Source organism: Schistocerca cancellata, chromosome 1, assembly GCF_023864275.1.
Source record: "Schistocerca cancellata isolate TAMUIC-IGC-003103 chromosome 1, iqSchCanc2.1, whole genome shotgun sequence".
Classification (NCBI taxonomy): Eukaryota; Metazoa; Arthropoda; class Insecta; order Orthoptera; family Acrididae; genus Schistocerca; species Schistocerca cancellata.
In genome coordinates, this window is record NC_064626.1 from 734,155,175 (window position 1) to 734,178,009 (window position 22,835).

The window sequence follows — 22,835 nt, forward strand, 5'->3', positions numbered from 1 at the left end:
ACGAGTGTTGCGATTAAAACTTCGCGTGCAGATGCAATACCGTTTGCTATATGTTTCAGTTTTGGCATATATCTTTCTACAGCTAAACCAGCAGAACAAAGTAACGTTACATTACAAAAAATCAATGCCACATGCTTTCTACAAAACGTGCTTGAAGATTTTTAAAAAAAAATGAAACAGTTTAAAACTGTGAAACAGCAAGCTTCAGGTTGTGCAGCGCATGCTACCAATTGCTCTAATGGGGTGTTACAGATCGATGTTTCATGCTTGTCTGATGAATTTCAAAACTCATAAGAAACAAACAAACAAAGCAGAAAAATATAAATGATGGTTAGAGTACTTACTGTGGCCTCCGTAATTCTGCTGAATGAAACTACAAAGTTTAGATTAATAATGACAACACATTATTAAATGTTAGCAGGAAATTGCTTAATTCGGTAGTAGTAGCACATTGTAAGATTCTGGTACATTTTCCCAGATTAGCTTGTTTCTGTTGGATATTGACAAAAGGAAAACCTTTTATTTGTGGATACTCTTCTTTTTGTAGCCTTTCTAAGAGAGTTGTAGAGAAATGCCGGAAGACTTGCAGAGGAACGTTGCAGGGACTGGCAACTGACCCTCGATAAGGTGCACATATTTCGTGGGGGAGACTCGTTGTTGTTATATTACACGAATGGCTGTGTCCGTCACTGGAAACTGTAACAACCGTAAAATACCGACGAGCATGGGACCGGAACGGTTTCAGATGAAGCGATCACATAAAAATGTTGGTAAAAGAGGAAGATACCAAAATAAGATTTATAGAAAAGATAGAAAAGATACAAAAAATGCAAAAAGAGCCGCACGTTTTATCACGAGTTCGTTTAGTAATTGGCGGAGAGAGAGATTGAGATTCTCAGCCAACTCCAATGACAGACGCTAAAAGAAAGACATTATTCATCACGGAGAGGTCTGCTGTGCAAATTTCGCTGAAGCACATAGGAAGAAATGTTCAGCAAAGTATTACTTCCTCCTGCATATACACTCCTGGAAATTGAAATAAGAACACCGTGAATTCATTGTCCCAGGAAGGGGAAACTTTATTGACACATTCCTGCGGTCAGATACATCACATGATCACACTGACAGAACCACAGGCACATAGACACAGGCAACAGAGCATGCACAATGTCGGCACTAGTACAGTGTATATCCACCTTTCGCAGCAATGCAGGCTGCTATTCTCCCATGCAGACGATCGTAGAGATGCTGGATGTAGTCCTGTGGAACGGCTTGCCATGCCATTTCCACCTGGCGCCTCAGTTGGACGAGCGTTCGTGCTGGACGTGCAGACCGCGTGAGACGACGCTTCATCCAGTCCCAAACATGCTCAATGGGGGACAGATCCGGAGATCTTGCTGGCCAGGGTAGTTGACTTACACCTTCTAGAGCACGTTGGGTGGCACGGGATACATGCGAACGTGCATTGTCCTGTTGGAACAGCAAGTTCCCTTGCCGGTCTAGGAATGGTAGAACGATGGGTTCGATGACGGTTTGGATGTACCGTGCACTATTCAGTGTCCCCTCGACGATCACCAGTGGTGTACGGCCAGTGTAGGAGATCGCTCCCCACACCATGATGCCGGGTGTTGGCCCTGTGTGCCTCGGTCGTATGCAGTCCTGATCGTGGCGCTCACCTGCACGGCGCCAAACACGCATACGACCATCATTGGCACCAAGGCAGAAGCGACTCTCATCGCTGAAGACGACACGTCTCCATTCGTCCCTCCATTCACGCCTGTCGCGACACCACTGGAGGCGGGCTGCACGATGTTGGGGCGTGAGCGGAAGACGGCCTAACGGTGTGCGGGACCGTAGCCCAGCTTCATGGAGACGGTTGCGAATGGTCCTCGCCGATACCCCAGGAGCAACAGTGTCCCTAATTTTCTGGGAAGTGGCGGTGCGGTCCCCTACGGCACTGCGTAGGATCCTACGGTCTTGGCGTGCATCCGTGCGTCGTTGCGGTCCGGTCCCAGGTCGACGGGCACGTGCACCTTCCGCCGACCACTGGCGACAACATCGATGTACTGTGGAGACCTCACGCCCCACGTGTTGAGCAATTCGGCAGTACGTCCACCCGGCCTCCCGCATGCCCACTATACGCCCTCGCTCAAAGTCCGTCAACTGCACATACGGTTCACGTCCACGCTGTCGCGGCATGCTACCAATGTTAAAGACTGCGATGGAGCTCCGTATGCCACGGCAAACTGGCTGACACTGACGTCGACGGTGCACAAATGCTGCGCAGCTAGCGCCATTCGACGGCCAACACCGCGGTTCCTGGTGTGTCCGCTGTGCCGTGCGTGTGATCATTGCTTGTACAGCCCTCTCGCAGTGTCCGGAGCAAGTATGGTGGGTCTGACACACCGGTGTCAATGTGTTCTTTTTTCCATTTCCAGGAGTGTACATCTCATAAAATGACTACAGAAATTTGGACTCATATGGAGGCTTTGGCCCGTGTTACACCATAAAAGAGCCTAGTCAAATATCTTTTATAAGAGACGTTCAATAAATCTTTGACAGTGTACAGAGATACTTTTATTGTAACTTTTATAAAAGTTAGTTTTATAAAATATTTGTCAAAGATCTCTTCTACTGTACTACGGGCCTTATGGACAGTCGTTCTTCCCGCGTACCGTTCCTGAATGGTACAGGATCTAGGCGAATTACCCTCCGTCACTCATCAAAGGTGCCTTTCAGAGCAATTTTGGGAAAGTTTGCGTCCAAATTATCTCTCGAACAAAAATATGTATGGCGCATATTCCTCCATTTGTGCGGTATCAGTACAACATAATGAACATGAACTTATGTTGATGATAATGATACCAATAACTTTTGAGTATAATGTGAAGGGCATGTGTGTAACAGAGTGATTATTGCAGAATCAAATCTGTGAAAATCCTCTGTATTTTCCTTGAAGTTTAAGAAATTTGGAACTAGCCCACTAATAATGTATCTCAAAATCTGTAATTCGCGATGGAATCTAATCTCATATTTCTGAAGACTTTTGCAGTCAACTTTTCGTCATTTAGGTAAGTAGAGACAGAGGACGAATGTCGTCTTGTTAGCAGTGTCGGAATGAATATTACGTGGTCTTCGTGAGCTGCAATCGGGCAGGTCTGCCGTCTGTGTGCGTGACTAAGAACAAGAAGATGCAAGCTCGGCAACCATTGGCACGAAGTCGGCCCCTGCCACTGAGACAGAGGTCAGACCAGCCCCTGAACGTAAAGTGACTAAAAAGTCAGCAAACGTGCTAAGGCCTATCAATCTTTTGCTGTTGTATATCAGAAAGTTGCCGTTAAAGTTTGATCAAATATAAAATTTAACTTCTTTATGCAATTACGTCCACTTCTATACTCCGCAAGCAACAGTACGACACGTGGCGAAGGATGTGCAACAGTATCATCCCCCCGCCCCCTCCCCCCCCCCCTTTTTCCTAATCCAGTCGCAGACGGCAACCGGAAAGAAAGACTGCCTCTATCTGCTGTATGAGGTGATTACTGCAAGTTAGTGGTTCAGTTATTTCAGCCTCCTTTTACGAGTGTCTGAACGGGACGTTATCTTCAGGGAGTGGGGGAGAGAGGTGGTTGTAGATATTACGAAGTGTCATATCGAAAATGTTATTTATTGCACAACAGGCGAGTTTGTCGGGAAGGAAGCTTATTACTCGCGGTTTATGATAGCGTCACTAATACGTAAGGTTCAAATATTTACCTAAGAATTCGTATTTAACTACAACGTTAGTCTAAAATTTGTGTTGATCATCCAGGACATTACGACCTCACTTATATCTAAGCACTGAGCGCACACAGCACTTGGTGCGGTACGAAAGGATACGGAGAGACAATCCGATCGACTACGTAAGGAAAGACTGGGGAACATAGGCTGCGATTGGCCGGCAGCTGGCAACGAATCTCACAGGAGTGGTGAGGTTGATCGGTTGTTCGTGTGTTGCCCACATAAGTGTCTAATAAAAGCGGTGGAATGAGGCTGAAAGGGTCGTTAAACGATATGTCGTTTTTAACGTCCCAGAGATGGACGAATCGACGCAGGGAACCCGTCAGCACTGAATGGGAAGGACTCTGGGAACGGTTTCAGCATTCAACTAACAACTTTCATGCCATGTTCAAGAACATGTATTTTGGAGGCTTTCCTGCTGGCTAAAACGGAGTAGGCATTAGTCCTTATCAGGTGACATCGAAGTGCAATACTGAGAAAGTCTCGAATGCTGCACAGTGTTCGCTGGACGATGTTGCAAATGGGACGCCACAGAAGGTGGCTCGTGTACGATTTTATTTATCAACCGTGTTCAGTTTGGATTGCAGCGGACTCTGAGAAATAGTGCTGGAGTATGGGAGAACAGAAACTGCCACCTGGTCTGATACACAAACAATTTAGATGGTCCTTTCAGAATAGGTCGTCGTTCAAGACGAATCACAGTAGACACAATTATCAGAAGAAGCGAAAAATGCCCCTTATGGCTGTGGCAGGCTTTCTGGGACGTTTAATTGGTACTTCTTGGGACCTGACTTACTGAGTAAGGGCTGTGTAGAAGCTGTGCTGTACTTCGGTATTATTGTGGACTGCGGGATCTTGAGCATTTCTGGCATATGATGGTTTTGAATAACAGTGTGGCGTCGTCCTAATGGTGCCGTATTTCGGAAAACCGACTTTTTTCTTGCGTCTTCAGGAGGTTCTGATGACTGCCTTCATCTAGGCACAGGCTTAAATACTCCCTTACCGCTTGATGTGAGTCACGGATCCGCGATGACAGGACGGAGCTCCCCTGGCGAGGTTACGGACATAGTGCGCTGTCGGGAAACGAGACGTAATTTGCATTACTGAAGTATATAGATAACACCAGCAAAAGGATTTTCTGATTGTGAAAGTATGTTGAAAGTTACAGCATGTGGAATGAAACCGTGCACCGACTGGAATACAGGCAGCTGTAGGCGCTCGATCAATTAGTTGAAGAAATGATTCAACCAGTATTCGAATTTCTGTCCAAAGAAGATTTGGTTAAAACATGCACCGATGCTAATACGCAAAATGACAAGGAGAGCTTCAGCGTGTACATTTGGATACTAGTACCGAAACATCTTCAATGTCGGCCAAAAACAGTTGAAATAGCATATAGCTGCCAGTATATTCAAAGAGTCCGCAGCTCGTGGTCTCGCGGTAGCGTTCTCGCTTCCCGAGCGCGGGGTTCCAGGTTCGATTCCCGGCGGGGTCAGGGATTTTTCCTGCCTCGAGATGACTGGGTGTTGTGTCGTCTTCATCATCATCATCATTCATCCCCATTACGGTCGGAGGAAGGCAATGGCAAACCACCTTCACTAGGACCTTGCCTACAAAGGCGGCGCGGGTCTCCCGCGTCGCTCCCCTACGCTCTGTAAAGTAGTACGGGACTCATCATCATCATCATATTCACAGAAGGTCTGTTCTGATGACCACGAAATCGTTAGGAATCGCCATAGGCATGAACAGAAAAAAACTTCTCGGAGGTATCAGGGGAAACGAGTGGCCGCCGCGGAGCAAGGAATGTCTCAATTTTTTAAAAGAACGCGGGTTGAAAACTACAGCACCAAATAATGCCTCTATAGCCTTCCGATCGCAGATTAACCGTAAGTTTTGAAAGAACGTTTTTTTGTTACTCCAAATTCTACACGGATTTTTCTAGAAACAACGTTTTTCAGCGCGCGAAGCGCTCTAGAGCTACCACAGATTAGTTGATTCATCTGACTTTTTTTTATAAATGAAAGATAATTAAATTTAGGAGGCCTTAGTGAGACTTTTTTTAGTTGTAGTTTATTTTTTTAACATTTGAAAATAGAAAAACGTGTCAAGAAATAGACATGATCAGTGTAGTGAGATGTTTTTCAAAAAGCAGCCATTTTTTCCGAGGTATTTTTCAGAATCCTATCGTGATGCCCCCTCACCTTCAGAGTCATTCTAATTTAAGAATTTTCTATTTTTATGTGTTTCAGAAAGAGCCACGAATCTGTGCAAGACTTCGGTCAAATCAGGACGCGCCACAAGGCACTGTAGCCGTCATTTTTGATTTGCTAAGAAATAATTTATTCATACACGAAAAGTGGTAGAAGCTCCATTTTAGTAAACACAATCCTTACATGACAAAATTCTAAACTTCACACATTTTTCGTGCCTCTCGACCGGAACCTCCCCTTAACCCACCACCTCGATAGGGGAGCTGCGATCGGGTATTGCGGGTCCGTGAACGACAGCAAGACGTAAGGGGATATTTAAAACTAAGCCCAGCGCAAGACAGTCAGTAATGAGCACCGCCTGAGGATGACAATAAGTTAGCGTGTGGAAATATCTCACAATTTGGAGGGTACTATACTAATGAATACTCGAAAATATTTCAAAATTATCGTCGACTGGATGCACCTGTCCATGGCTAAGTTTTCTTGTCGGGTATTGCACATTCCGTCAGAACTTTCAATGCCACAAGGACACGATCATATTAACGTATCTGGCAAACGTGATGATGAGTTCCACTTATGTCGTAATGTTTAAAATCATGCCGACAGTAATCCTTTGAAACACGTCTGGGATGTCACTAAGCACTAGCGCAGGGTTCAGAAACCTCCACCTCCTACCAGCAGCTACGTCATCCGTGCGGAGACATCTTGTGCTATGTGGAATTGTTCTTTTGTAAAGAACATGTAGAGAAGTTACGCCAAAGAAACGAGGTTTTTTGACTACTGGATGAGCATCTTCACGCCATTACGGGGCCGGTCATAATGTCCTGGATGACCAGTGCAGTTCGTAGCAGGTAGTGGTGGCAAACGCCGGCGTGCTGGCGCGCTTACCTATTGTGGTGAGTGTGAGCGTGGACCAGTAGAAGCTGTATATGTACTGTCGCGAGAGGCTGCTGTTGCGCCCGCCGTTGAGGTTGTACACCCAGTTGTCGGAGCCGAAGCCGATCACGTAGCTGATGGCGAAGTAGAAGCATGCGTTCCAGTGGATCAGCACCAGGATGGCCAGCACCACCTGCCAAAACACAGACCGTCTGCTGCGTAAATACTGTGTATTCGTTACGAAGGCTGACAACCTTCTCTCCGAGATGAAACACGATTGTCGCCGATATAAATACATCGCCTGACGGAAAATGTGAAACACCCAGAATACGTGGTTGGACGACAATGCAACTTCTTACACGTACACCCCATTGGCGGTTATGTAAATGCTTAGTGCTGCGGTTTTCTGCGACAGGTAGAACGGCCGTCAGAGAGCATTAGTGTTAGACCCGAGTTTCTCCTGGCGTATACAACTTTCAAATAACTTCCGGGAATTCAGCCAGGTGACACTTCCAGCGACCGCCTAGATACTTCGGCTGGAGAACACCCCGCCATTTTCAAGGCAAACTGCAACGGACAGGTGACATATATACAAATTTAAAACCTCGGTTCTCGGACTGAAGCTGGAAAGATAACACACACACTGAACACTAGTGCCACCAACCAAAGATGACAAAAGTCAGAGCTATCGATAGTGAGACTACGGATTCGCAGGTGAGGTAGCAAAGACTCTGTCCCTCTGTTTTATGACAAGGGAGAGAGCCGGATTCCAAACAGAGTTAAAACAGAAACCTCCATCCCTGTTAACGAGGTTACTCGCAAATTTAATATCAACTGCCTCTTTAATAACACTGTCGCAATAGATGGACGTGCATGCCAATATCTTGGTGTTATTATATAACATGGGGTGACCAGTATCCAAGCAATGTTCGGCAGTAGCAGATCTACGTGGCTGCTGTAATCGTGTGTGCCGTTTATGCTCAGTACATCGGTCCTCCACGGTCCTGATAGTTTGACCAATATATGCCAAGCCGCAGCTACAAGGAATACGACATATACCCGACTTACGCAGACCAAGATCATCCTTAACGGAACTCAAAGGTGCTCTAATTTTAGATGGAGGTCGAAAAACACATTTCACATCGTATTTCCGTAAAATACGACCGATCTTGTTGGACGTGTTTCCTACGTAAGGCAAAAAGGCAGTAGACTTAGGTGTTGACTAAGAATTATCATCGATCACCCGATGTACAGTTGGTCATAGCGCAACGCACGTTCAATCTGTCTATTACTATAACCATTTTGACGAAATGTAACTTCAAGATGGGACAGCTCAGCTGGCAAAGTCTCAGCGTCAGAAACGACATGTGCCCTGTGTACCAAGGTACGAAGTAGCCCTCCACGCTGAGCTGGATGGTGGGAACTATTACCCTGTAAGTACAAGTCGATGTGAGTACGTTTCTTGTAGACTGCATGTCCCAATGATCCATCATTCTTCCTCCTAACCAATACGTCAAGAAAGGGAAGGCAACCATCCTCTTCCACCTTCATCGTAAAACGAATGTTCGGGTGGATCGAGCTCAGATGTTCTAGAAAGACATTCAGATTCTCCCAACCATGAGGCCAAACAACGAAGGTATCGTCAACGTATCTAAAGAAACAGGCGGGTTTCAAAGTCGCCGACTCGAATGCACGTTCCTCGAAGTCTTCCATAAACAAATTAGCGATCACAGGAGACAACGGACTACCCATCGCAACTCCATCTGTCTGCTCGTAATACTGGTCATCAAAAAATAAAAAGTAAGTGGATGTCAACACATGCCGAAAGAGATTAGTTAATTCAGCAGCAAACCTGGCCTCAATTAACCGCAACGAATCAGACAGAGGAACACGAATGAAGAGAGCGACCACACCGAAACTCACTAAAATATCAGAGTCATTCAACCGCAGTCCCTCCAAACGACGTAAAAATCATCTGGGTTCCTGATATGATGTTCACACCGACCTACTTGTGGACTCGACAGAGAAGCAAGCTGCTTGTTTTAGATATTTCGGCGGGAGAACGCTGAAAGTGTCACCTGGCTGAATCTCCGGAAGTTATTTGAAAGCATTTGTGTTGTTCACGTTTAGTGCAGGCCCCTATCATGCCGTAGCGGAGAACTTTTTCTCGAACTGAACGCTGCCAGTTGCAGAGACGGATATAAATACTGACCTATGACTTAAAGCGCATGACACACAACGAGAGGAAACCGAAGAACAAAATAAAAAGGGTGTTTACCTGACAACTGCTAAGTAATGAAGTCTGTCTTAAATGGATGCAGTCTCCGAGTTTTCTCCAACAGGTCTCCGTCAAACTATGGTAAGTTATAAGTATCTATTTAAGAATGCAGGGTTCTTTTTTTTACAAGCAGGAATGAAAATGTAAGTGGCAGTAAACTTGCGAAGTAACGGATACTGGGGTTGTTTTATTTTCCACTAAGATTTTTTACTTTCGATTCCTGTTTAATATTTCCACATTGTGCGTCTGTCTTTGGTGCTTTTTTCAATCTTTATTTTATTTTTGTATTGCTTCGTAAAATTTATCTACCTTCCTTCCCACAATTTTACCATATAGCCTTCAACTAGGTTGGACGTGAATAATTGTGGTCTCAAATGTAACTTAAACTAGCCACTTTATTTTCACACTTTTTTCTAACAACAGGGACGCAGAGACCTTGCTAACATTAGATGCATCTGTTAACTGACTGTTATGCAACCTTTCATCAGATATTTCACATCATTCACTAGGTACAAACACAGTCTTGTCCTGCAAATGGCGGCTTCAGTAAGGAGACACTACACTAGTAGCAGTGAGCCGTCTAGTTATTTTTAGTACGTCTGTGGTTTAGTGTTGTTGCCAGGCCTGGCAGGGTTTGTAAGCGACGTGAACAGCGTCAGATACTGCGTGATCACTTAGAAGGACACGAAGATGCGAAGTACTCGTGTGAGCACCTGACGAAAGTTGAAGAGGGTCCTCACTGTGGATGTCTGCATGATGCTGAGGTACTCCCTTGGCCAGGAAGAACACCTGATCTGTCAAATGTAGAAAATATGTGAGACCAGCTCCAGCGGCCGTGCCAGTGTCCAGCACATCGAGGACCAGCTACAACAGTTGTGGACCACCTTCCTTCAGGAGAGGGTACAACCCCTCGCACACAAGTCAGTGCATGCATTCAGGCCCGAGTGGGTGCGCCCTCATACTAATACTGCCTGGTTATTTGTAATTTTGACGCGGTATTGTAAACACAGAAATAACACAATATGCCCTCTCAACGCATGAAGTTTCATTTCGTTTCCTCCTCCCCTTCTGGATGTTTTACTTTTTTTGTCAGGCAGTGTACTTCCTTCACTCGATTTCTTACGCAGAGAATGGGGAAAGATGACTTTAGATAGGGCGGACACCTATCAGCAGGAATACCTTCGCGATTTCCAGAATGAATCCATGACTGAAGAATTTAAATCCACGTTTACTGGCCTGTTTTGTCGACCAGGATTGTTCTGCTCATCTGCAGTGATTGTTTTTGCTAGCGCTGTTTTGGATTCCGTAGAAATGTTGGAACACGTGAGGCAATACTGACCCTACGACTTATCTTACAAAATAGATTAAGGAAAGGCAAACCTACGTATCTCGCACTTGTAGACTTAGAGAAAGCTTTTGGCAATGTTGACTGGAATACTCTCTTTCAAATTCTGAAGGTGGCAGGGGTAAAATACAGGGAGCGAAAGGTTATTTACAATTTGTATAGAAACCAGATGGCAGTTATAAGAGTCGAGGGGCATGAAAGGGAAGCAGTGGTTGGGAATGGAGTGAGACAGAGTTATATCCTATCCCCGATGTTATTCATTCTGTATATTGAGCAAGCAGTAAAGGAAAAAAAAAGAAAAATTCGGAGTAGGAATTAAAATCCATGGAGAATAAATAGAAACTTTGAGGTTCTGCGATGACATTGTACTTCTGTCAGAGACAGCAAAGGACCTGGAAGAGCAGCTGAACGTAATGGACAGTATCTCAAAAGGAGGATATAAGATGAACATCAACAAAAGCAAAATGAGGATAATGGACTGTAGTCGAATTAATTCGGGTGCTGCTGCTGGAATTAGATTAGGAAATGAGACACTTAAAGTAGTAAAAGAGTTTTGCTATTTGGGGAGCAAAATAACTGATGATGGTCGAAGTAGAGAGGATATAAAATGCAGACTGGCAATGACAAGGAAAGCCTTTATGAAGAAGAGAAATTTGTTAACATCGAGCATAGATTTAAGTGTCAGGAAGTCGTTTCTGAAAGTATTTGTATGGAGTGTAGCATAGAAGTGTAACGTGGAAGATCAATAGTTTAGACAAGAAGAGAATAGAAGCTTTCGAAATGTGGTGCTACAGAAGAATGCTGAAGATTAGATGGGTAGATCACATAACTAATGAGGAGATATTGAACAGAATTGGAGAGAAGAGAAATTTGTGGCACATCTTGACTAGAAGAAGGGATCGGTTGGTAGGGCATATTCTGAGGCAACAAGGGATCACCAATTTAGTATTGGAAGACAGCGTGGAGGGTAAAAATCGTAGAGGGAGACCAAGAGATGAATACACTAAACAGATTCAGAAGGATGTAGGCTGCAGTACGTATTGGGAGGTGAAGAAGCTTGCACAGGATAGAGTAGCATGGAGAGCTGCATCAAACCAGTTTCAGGACTGAAGACCACAACAACAACAGCGCTCTTTTGTTCTTGTTTCGTTTTTTATAATGGCAAGTTTAAGCGAACAACGTGCAGCTGTGAAATTTTGTATTCTACTCGGTAAAAATTCTGCTGAAACTATTTTAATGTTGAAAACAGCTTTCCAAGATGACGCTATGGGAAAAACTCAAGTGTACGAATGGTTTGCTCGATTTAAAAATGGCTGAGTGTCGATTGATGACAAACCTCGTTCTGGACGTCCATCAACTGCCCGAATCGACGAAAATATTGAAAAGTTCATTCAGGGTTTGTTTCTCGCAGGTCAGATCGTTCAAAAATGGTTCAAATGGCTCTGAGCACTATGGAACTCAACTTCTCAGGTCATGGTCTTGTTCCATTGCCCCACGGCTGATCTGGCTCCGTGCGTCTTTTCCTTATTTCCACGCATGAAAAGGGGCAAGAAAGAACACCGAATTGACAACATAGAAGAAGCCAGGAAAAAACGAGGGAGGAGCTGTCAGCTATTTCTAAAGGTGACTACAAAAAAATATTTCGAACGGCGGAAGCACCAGTGGGACAAATGTATTACTTGTTATGTAGAGTATTTTGAAGGGAAAAGGTTGTTTTATAAACAGTTTGAAAATATATAGCGTTTAAAATATAATTCCGGTTTTTTGGGTACCGCATCACACGTGGTTTCTACGGATTTGCAAGGCTACGGTCAGTACATTAACAATTCACCCAAAGTAAACAAGGTTTGGAACGATGTCCACTTACTGCATTAGCTCACTTACGGATTGCGATATTCCTTTGACAGCAAAAAACTTGCAGTGCACGTCTTAGCGATAAAGACGTACTAGGTGTGTGATACACAATGACGGTCAGAATCTCAACTAGTTGGTAAGGGCCGGCCGGTGTGGCCGAGCGGATCTACACGCTTCAGTTGGAACCGCGCGACTGCTACGGTCGCAGGTTCGAATCCTGCCTCGGGCATGGATGTGTGTGATGTCCTTAGGTTAGTTGGGTTTAAGTAGTTCTAAGGTCTAGGGGACTGATGACCTCAGATGTTTAGTCTGAAAGTGCTCAGAGCCATTTGAACCAAGTGGTAAGGAACTGCTTGTAACTGGTAGGTGGCTCACAAACGCCATAGCTGTTCAAGATTTAATCATTACTTGGTGTGGGTTCCTGTAGTCATGTCCTAGTTCATGAACCACGGGCAACGTATGAGTGGCCACGTAAGTGGTCCCGACAGTCGGGATACCGGTTACTTCGGAATAAGGCTGGGCATCTCGGACATATTCTGAGTCGTGGTCACCTTTGTGCTCATACGGCAAAGACTACCAAATCCACCGGTTAGTCCCTCAGCCGTTAGGGGTAAAACCCAATGGGACTCGGGGCAAGTAAGGCTAGCAACCTGCTTCCCTGATACTTTAAATATGATGCTGGCAACAATCAGAGCAAAATGCCTCGGACCTTTGGAGGTGACGGAGTCCCACCTCTAACTGACAAATCAGGGACTCCTAAGATACGACTTGGCAAACAAATGGTAATGAGATGGGGAGCTATTAATATCAATGGGGGCTACTCTGGGAAGAAGGTAGAGCTGGCAGAGGCTGCAAGTAAGATGGGGCTGGACGTTTTAGCTGTTAGTGACATTCGGGTAAGGGGTGAGAAAGAAGAGGAAGTGGGAGAATACAAGGTCTACCTGTCAGGAGTCAAAGCAGGAATAGCACAATGGGGTGTAGGGCTTTACATCAGGAAAGAAATGGAACCCAGCGTAGTTGCAATAAGGTATGTAAACGAACGACTGATGTGGATAGATTTGACAGTGTCTAGCAAGAAAATTAGGATTGTGTCAGTATATTCGCATTGTGAAGGGACAGATCAAGATAAGATGGATAGTTTTTATGAGGCACTCAGTGATGTAGTTGTTAGAGTAAAGGACAAGGACAGTGTTCTGCTCATGGGTGATTTTAACGCCAGGATTGGAAATCGAACAGAAGGGTATGAAAAGGTTATGGGTAAATTTGGAGAGGATATGGAGGCCAACAGGAACGGGAAACAACTCTTGGATTTCTGTGCCAGTATGGGCTTAGTAATCACAAACTCCTTTTTTAAACATAAGAACATTCACCGGTATACTTGGGAAGGCAGGGGAACCAGATCTGTCATTGACTATATAATAACAGATCAGGAATTCAGGAAGGCTGTGAGGGACACACGTGTATTCAGGGGATTCTTTGATGACACTGATCATTATTTAATCTGCAGTGAAATTGGGATTGTGAGGCCGAAAGTGCAGGAGGTCAGGTCCATATGTAGGAGGATAAGAGTGGAGAAACTTCAGGATAAGGAAATCAGGCACAAGTACATAACAGCGATCTCAGAAAGGTACCAGTTAGTTGAATGTAGTCAATTACAGTCATTGGAAAAGGAATGGACAAGGTACAGGGACACAGTACTAGAAGTGGCTAAAGAATGTCTTGGAACAGTAGTGTGTAAAAGTAGGATGAAGCAAACAGCTTGGTGGAATGATACAGTCAAGGCAGCCTGTAAAAGGAAAAAGAAGGCGTATCAAAAATGGCTACATACCAGAACCCAGGTAGACAGAGAAAGTTATGTTGAAGAAAGAAACAAAGCCAAACAGATAATTGCAGCATCCAAGAAGAAATCGTGGGAAGACTTTGGAAACAGGTTGGAGACTATGGGTCAAGCTGCTGGAAAACCATTCTGGAGTGTAATTAGCAGTCTTCGAAACGGAGGTAAGAAGGAAATGACAAGTATTTTGGACAGGTCAGGAAAACTGCTGGTGAATCCTGTGGATGCCTTGGGCAGATGGAGGGAATATTTTGAAGAGTTGCTCAATGTAGGTAAAAATGCGATCAGTAATGTTTCAGATTTCGAGGTAGAATGGGATAGGAATGATGATGGAAATAGGATCACATTTGAGGAAGTGGAAAAAATGGTCAATAGATTGCAGTGCAATAAAGCGGCTGGGGTGGATGAAATTAAGTCAGAACTCATCAAATACAGTGGAATGTCAGGTCTTAAATGGCTACACAGGATAATTGAAATGGCCTGGAAGTCGGGACAGGTTCCATCAGACTGGACAAAAGCAGTAATCACACCAATCTTTAAACATGGAAACAGAAAAGATTGTAACAACTACAGAGGTATCTCTTTAATCAGCGTTGTGGGTAAAATCTTCTCAGGTGTTGTTGAAAGGAAAGTGCGAGTATTAGTTGAGGACCAATTGGATGAAAATCAGTGTGGGTTTAGGCCTCTTAGAGGTTGTCAGGACCAGATCTTTAGCTTACGGCAAATAATGGAGAAGTGTTATGAGTGGAACAGGGAATTGTATCTATGCTTTATAGATCTAGAAAAGGCATATGACCGGGTTCCTAGGAGGAAGTTATTGTCTGTTCTACAAGATTATGGAATAGGAGGCAAACTTTTGCAAGCAATTAAAGATCTTTACATGGATAGTCAGGCAGCAGTTAGAGTTGACGGTAAATTGAGTTCATGGTTCAGAGTAGTTTCAGGGGTAAGACAAGGCTGCAACCTGTCTCCACTGTTGTTCATATTATTTATGGATCATATGTTGAAAACAATAGACTGGCGGGGTGAGATTAAGATATGTGAACACAAAATAAGCAGTCTTGCATATGCTGATGACTTAGTTGTGATGGCAGATTCTATTGAAAGCTTGCAAAGTAATATTTCAGAGCTAGATCAGAAATGTAAGGACTATGGTATGAAGATTAGCATCTCCAAAACGAAAGTAATGTCAGTGGGAAAGAAATATAAACGGATGGAGTGCCAAATAGGAGGAACAAAGTTAGAACAGGTGGACGGTTTCAAGTACTTAGGATGCATATTCTCACAGGATGGCAACATAGTGAAAGAACTGGAAGCAAGGTGTAGCAAAGCTAATGCAGTGAGCGCTCAGCTACGATCTACTCTCTTCTGCAAGAAGGAAGTCAGTACCAAGACTAAGTTATCTGTGCATCGTTCAATCTTTCGACCAACTTTGTTGTATGGGAGCGAAAGCTGGGTGGATTCAGGCTACCTTATCAACAGAGTTGAGGTTACGGATATGAAAGTAGCTAGGATGATTGCAGGTACTAGTAGATGGGAACAATGGCAGGAGGGTGTCCACAATGAAGAAATCAAAGAAAAACTGGGAATGAACTCTGTAGATGTAGCAGTCAGGGCGAACAGGCTTAGATGGTGGGGTCATGTTACACGCATGGGAGAAGCAAGGTTACCCAAGAGACTCATGGATTCAGCAGTAGAGGGTAGGAGGAGTCGGGGCAGACCGAGGAGAAGGTACCTGGATTCGGTTAAGAATGATTTTGAAGTAATAGGTTTAACATCAGAAGAGGCACCAAAGTTAGCACTGAACTGGGGATCATGGAGGAACTGTATAAGGGGGGCTATGCTCCAGACTGAACGCTGAAAGGCATAATCAGTCTTAAATGATGATGATGATGATGATGATGATTCTAAGCTCCATATATTCTTCTTTTCCTCCGCAGCGTCTTTCCCGTCTAGCGCGGGGTCCACTTTTTTCAGTATTTGGCACATTTTGTTTTAGTATTGAACCCTGTAGCCGGATGCCCTTCCTGTTGCCATAGTCCTCAAGGTAAAGTGAGGGAGGGAAGTCTTGTGCGTAATCTGTCTGTGAATCGTGTACAGTTCATTCTGTGAGTTATCGTGTTGTAACTGTTTGTATATCGTATTCGCTGAGGCGGAATTTGGGGACCAGCCTAGCATTTGTCTAAGCGAGCGTGGGAAACCGCCTAAAAACAACACTCAGGGTGGCCGGTGTACCCACCCAGGAGTCCACGGCGCTCCGGGTGCGGCGCACCTCCACCGTATCGCAGGGTAGCGAATTACGTTATACGAGCAGGTGGGTCTGTAGCTCTGTGGAATCATATGTTTGCAACAGAGGCGCAATCTGAGCACAAAAATATATATCTTTCCAACACAAAGATGTTTTCACCTATTAGTTGGCCTTGATGGATATGCTAAATATCCTGTTTGCCATTGGCTCAAACTTCCAGTACAGGCTACGCTTTTAAAACGAAGCTCGCTGACAGACAAGGCACGCGGACGTCACAGCGTACTGATACAGCGAAACAGACTGTTTCGCAATCGACACACCGATCGGTCCAAACGCTTACTGCTGCTCCGTTGGGAAGGTCTGCTCACAGTTATCCGAGAAATCTACCCAGTGACATAAAATTTAATCTCAAAAAGTTGATGCCTGTGCAAACAAATCTCTAGGTCTAACCGACCTACATCTTTGACGTTATACTGCAGAAAGTTTGCGTTAGTTAATTTTGTTCTCAGTTGTTGAAGCTCCGCCGGCCGATGTGGAAGAGGGGTTATAGGCGCTTCAGTCTGGAACCGCGCGACCGCTGCGGTCGCAGGTTCGAATCCTGCCTCGGGCATGGATGTGTGTGATGTCCTTAGGTTAGCTAGGTTTAAGTAGTTCTAAGTTCTAAGGGACTGATGACCTCGGATGTTAAGTCCCATAGTGCTCAGAGCCTTTTTTTTTTTGTTGAAGCTCACTTAAATTTGTCACACTCTGTGAATAAAACTTCGAAAAGAAAGCAGGTTACATGTAAATTGCCATTTCCCGAGAAACTGCTGCTATACCGTCATTCAGTACTATCTATCGCTGTTTTATGTAGTGACAACGTTGTTAAGGGAACATCACATTTGCTATCGTCTGTAAAACTTCACCATTAATTCGGATTTCGCCTACTGTGCCTTGTAAAACATAATGAATTATGCAGGCCATCATTATATCACATAGTGTTTTGGCGGAAGAGATTGTACGGATACATGACAAAACGACTCTTTCCGCTCCGTTTACCTGAATCGAGAGTCACGGCACAAGGCTTTCATTCGTCATAAATTCTGTCCTAGTGTGCGGGTGCGGGAGTCTCCTTAACCTCTCCCGCTACGTAAATGCAGGAATTGAAATCTGCTTCTTTTTCTGTATTACATGTTAATTATACGAGGTAGAAATGAGAAAATACACAGAACTATATGAGTGAGGGAAACCACATAAAAGTCAAATATTAGATCATTAGCATGTGAGGAACTTCGATTGGGCTGTCTTTCTTCTCTCAGTTTTTCGTATTTTTTAAAAGACGTCATATCCGCCATTGACTGTACATTTATTACAATATCTCCTATTACAGGGACATTTTGGTCATTTGAAGTCGTTACAACTGCACTAAACATGTACATCGAGGTATCAGCCGCTGCCACATTCGCCAGCTTTTAAAGTATAAAATACACCATCACGTTATGAGAAAACATCATAAAATACACAGATAAATGCAGCACTGTTAACTAATTTTACCGTTATGTGGTGAGTAGGATAAAAGCACTTTCCACTGAGTTCCTGTTTACTGCACCGTACTAGCCAAACAGGCGTGTATCAGCTCCAAGGTATTTGTGACATAACCAAGGAGTGCATTTAAGAGGCAAGCAGGTGCCAAAATACTCTTAGGTGTTAATCTTAAGGTAGCGGGAAACCGAGGAATCGAACTTTATTAACAGTAGTACAAAGTAGTGGTAAAAACATACACGTATCCATAAACTAGAAAATAAATTCAAACCCTACATGCTCATAAAGATGCATACAATAACGTGGCATGGTTACAAAAGTCCTCGTATTAAACAGTTGTATGGATTAAACGTAATATTTCATGTATTGTGTTACTTGACGTGTGTGGTGTAAAGTGTGGTGCTCACGAGGGCGTCATATCACAAGAAATCATACAATGTAAATACATTCCACTGTGTCCATATATTGAAGTACAACGATTATTCTATTCTGGTAAATTCGGAAATTTGTGGTAAGTTCCTACAGGACTATACTGCTGAGGTTATCGATCTCTAGGTTTACACACTACTTAATGTAACGTAAACTAACTTACGCTATGGACAACACACACACCCATGACCGAGGGAGGACTCGAACCTCCGACGGGGGGAGCTGCGCGTTCCGTGGCAATGCGCCCTAGACCGTGTGGCTACCCCGCGCGGCGCTATTCTGGTAAAATCATCATCCTTACATGTGATTATAAGCACAACACTTTATGATCCATAATGACCATTTCATGTAGTGCCTTACCTAAAAGGTGGGTGTAAAATGTTGGACACGTGCAGGCGTCACTTCACTACGAAACCAAACAATACAGATACTTTGGAGCTAATTCCTACCTGGGTTGACCAGTAATGTGTTTGTTACTGACATGTGCAGTAAGCAGGAATTCAATTTCAAGTGCTTTTATCCTACCGTCACATAACGGAAAAATTAAATGTGCGTGCTGTATTTATTTGTGGGCGTTATGATGTGTTCTCGTAAGGTGATGAAATTTATACGGGGTGTTCAATAAGTCTCTCCGCAGTGCCGTATGATTGTTAGCCGCGCGTGCCTTATGATTTTTCGCCTGCCTGGGTTTTGCAACGAAACAATAAACGAACAACGATATTCAGTGATATACAGCTCGCGTTTCAGTATCACTGCTTGCTGATGTTTTTGGTGATCGCATAATTTCAGAGGGACTTGGCCTCCACGATCGCCCGACCTAACACCACCTGAACTTTTGTTCTGGGGTGCAGCGAAAGCAACTGTCCATAAAAACAGTCCAAAATCCATCGATGAATTGAAAACTGAAATATCCACTTTCACTACTTCTGTTACAGAAGAAATGTTACATCTTGTGTTTGGAAACATGATTAGACGAATTGAATTGTGTATTCAACAAGAGGGGGGACACTTTCAACATTTAATGTGAAAATTTGTAAGTAAAAATGAATATTCAATAAATTAATAACTTGTATTTCACTGAGTTTCATTTCGGTATATTCACTGCGGCATACAGCACGTGCGGCTAAGAATCATACGGCACTACGGAGAGACTTTTTGAACACCCCGTATTTTAGACACGTGGTTTAAGTGACAGAGGTTAACACTAGTCATAGAGGCTCACGTCTTTTTGTTAATGTTGACCACTGCTACGTTTTCAGCAGATGCGTAATATTTTAGTTTATTTTACCTCAGATTTTTCATGGCTGTATTGTGAAACGTATATGTATTTCTGTCAGTGGTATGTCTAACCTCAATGTATGTGATGTTTGGACGTATAACTGCTTGAAAGTTACCAATATTTTGAAACTGCAGTAGCGGATACTGTAACATAAATATAGTCAATGGCGAATGTGAAGCCTTTTTAAAATTTCTGCGAGAGATGTACAGTTGTGTACTTTTCACATTACAGATTCCTGTTTGGTTGGAATGTGTTCATTGGAATGATTGATTAAGCACATTGCGAACGAATTTGAAATCTATGAAGTTGTGTCGATTATCAGACATATTTAAATATGTGCCTTAAAAGGTGTAGGATCTGATCAAGGTGGTCTCAGCACGATGCCGGACTAGAGACGCACTGGTGGTATAAAGCGGTTGAGTGAGATTGGCTTTAAGGATTTAAGGAAAAAGTTAGTTTAAAACCGTTTATTTTCTCTGCCTCGTGATGGCTGGGTGTTGTGTGCTGTCCTTAGATTAGTTAGGTTTAAGTAGTTCTAAGTTCTAGGGGACTGATGACCATAGATGTTAAGTCCCATAGTGCTCAGAGCCATTTGAACCATTTGAACCAAACCGTTTAATAACGGGGAGAAGGGAGTTGGTGGAAGACTTGGCGGCAGGAAGGGCATTCGGTAACCTTCTAACACTAACACCGTTGAATCCAGGTTAACGTGCCGATTCCTTGAAGACACGGGAAGAAGAAGAAAATTTTCATTTTCTGAGTAAAGTAACTGTTGTAAACCCAAAATCCCTATGTAAATGGTTTGTTTCCTTTACTCTAGGTAATAGTTTTATACTTGACCTAGGAGACATAGCTGCAGTAAGTAACCAAAAGATAATAGCACTTCCTCAGAGACTTAACAGAGAGATGATACGGCAAATAAATTCCCAAATTTATTGATTTAGTTTGTAATATACAGTGGCCATTACACTGAGTCCTCATTCGATGAAAGAGGGGTATTTTCTGGTAATCTTGTATCTATTCTCGATCAGAATAATGTATGCGGTTCCCGTGCAATGATACAAGTCTTTCTGTCCGTATTGAAGCCAACCCGTTTCGGATTTTTGTGTGAATCCGACCATGAGCTGACCAGTTGCGTTCTGTTGGAGGTACATTTAGAATCCCGGATGTCAAAGGACACAAAGGTTGCTCAGTGCACAGACCTTTCCACCAGCTGGATCGGACCACCATCTCGAAACTGTGCTAAATGCTGCAATCAAGTTGAAGCAAATTGCTTAGTGTTTCTACATAGTCCATTGGCATTCCTCATGTGGAGTAAGAGCTTCTCCCTAACACCATGGGTCCAGACGGTTTGCTACTACTTGGAACGTTTTGAACGTTAACTCTTCCCTACGTTTCACGAAAGCTTTTATAATCGATTTGTCTTGTGAAAAAAGTACTGTACTCTCCGCCAACACTGCATCCACGTTAGCTCAAATTACAGCAAAAACCTCATGTACTGCCGAGAAAACGGTATTGTCTACTTCTGCTCTCGTTACAGATTTCAGTAACCGTAAAGCCTCTTCCAGTTCCTGCCATGTCTCATTCTCTAGCAGGCCTTGTCGAACTGCACATTGGGACAAACAGTTGTTTACAACATAGCGTCCCTGCTCTTTAAGAAGCTATCAAAACATATTGCTTCAGCAGCACATCGCTTTCTAAATGGAAGTTTCAGTGTGGCAGGTGAAGTACCGTATTTCTCTTTCCTCTTAACCTCCAATACGGTATTTTTAAATCTCTGTGTCGGACTATAGATGAAATTCACTGGATTTGATTTTTCAAATGTGAATGGAAAGTTACTTTTAAGCAGTTATATCTGAATTTCCTGAAATTTGCTTTGATTGTTGAGTACGATACTGCTTTTGGAAGCCCAGAGCAGTACACAATATTGCCTGAAGCTTGCGTATACATGATTATTACGAGCGGTAATAATGTGTTGGCTGACAACAATTTTAATACCAGTCACAAAGTGGAATCATTGTCTTCTGTGAATCTTAAAGTGTGTTGAAGCCTCAGGAATAGTCGAGGACCGGAACAATTGTAAATTTATCCTAGATCTTGACCGGAGACTATTTAAATTTCAAACGGACGGTTTTTATTCCCTTCCCGTGATGCACGAAGTGTTTCTGTAAAACCCATGCCGTGGTATAGACAACAGTACAAGCGAGAAATAGATAATTTTTCGTGAAATCAAAAACAGAAAGAAATTTATTTTACAGCTTATTTTACTTAAATGAAAAGTATTGTTTATATTTATGCTGTCAAATTGAAATATCCCTATTGCGATATCACCTAAAATTCTTTTAAACAATTCTGCTAGTTTTCTGATGGATATTCTTTCACCTATCTTTCAATCAAACGAAATCTTAACTTCTCGAAGTACGTAGAAAAACAACATATTCTGGAATATAAGTATTCTACTGAGTTTTGATTCTTCTTCAAAATCCAGCACTATAGTAGATAAGGGCCGACCTGGTCCATTAGTTGAAAACGTAGAGCATTACTTTGCGAGACGATAAGGTCAGCCAAGTATGAATCGCATTCACGGATTGGAATTACGAGTATTGGTATGGAAAAAAAAAAATACTAGCTTGCGTTTGGTTTCGTTGCCGGCCTTCAGTTTGCGTCAGTGTGGATATACATATTAGGTGAATGGTTTCCCTCTCCGTTAGATAGGAAAACATTAAGATGGCAGCAAGGGTATCAAGAAAATAGTACTGAGAATAACAGAAGGATGAAGAAAGGGCAACTGGTACCAGATTCACGCTCAGGTACTGGTCTTGTTTTTGCTGCCCTGTAACTGAAAATTTATTTAGTTCCAACGTCCGTTCCCTGAGAATGAGGTCTTTGATAAATCAAATAATACTTTTCGAGTAATTATTTGCGACAACCGTTCTGTACAATATCATTTATAGATCCTTCATGAAAGAAAAGATCACTTGATTTTTGTCCCTAATTTCCCGCCAATAACATAATTTTCGGAGGCAGCAGGAAACTTCTGAATGTTTAGCTACAGCGTCAGTTAAAAGCAGCTTAGAAAGACCGTGAGTTTAAAAACCACTTCAGCAACTGTCGCAAGGAAATTAGAAATTTGTTGCTGCGATGAAAATGTAGTACATATTCAAAGACTCTCCATTATATGTAG

At 43.2% G+C, this 22,835-nt stretch overlaps 1 protein-coding gene across 1 annotated transcript in view; it reads right to left on the bottom strand.

The window, feature by feature from the left end:
* The window catches only part of LOC126185491 (cyclic nucleotide-gated cation channel subunit A), a 358,388-nt gene that overhangs the window by 49,586 nt on the left and 285,967 nt on the right, over positions 1-22,835 (bottom strand). The window contains exon 6 of the mRNA XM_049928133.1: positions 6,876-7,056. Coding sequence (XP_049784090.1) covers positions 6,876-7,056 — 181 coding nt within the window. The remainder of the gene's footprint in view (positions 1-6,875; positions 7,057-22,835) is intronic.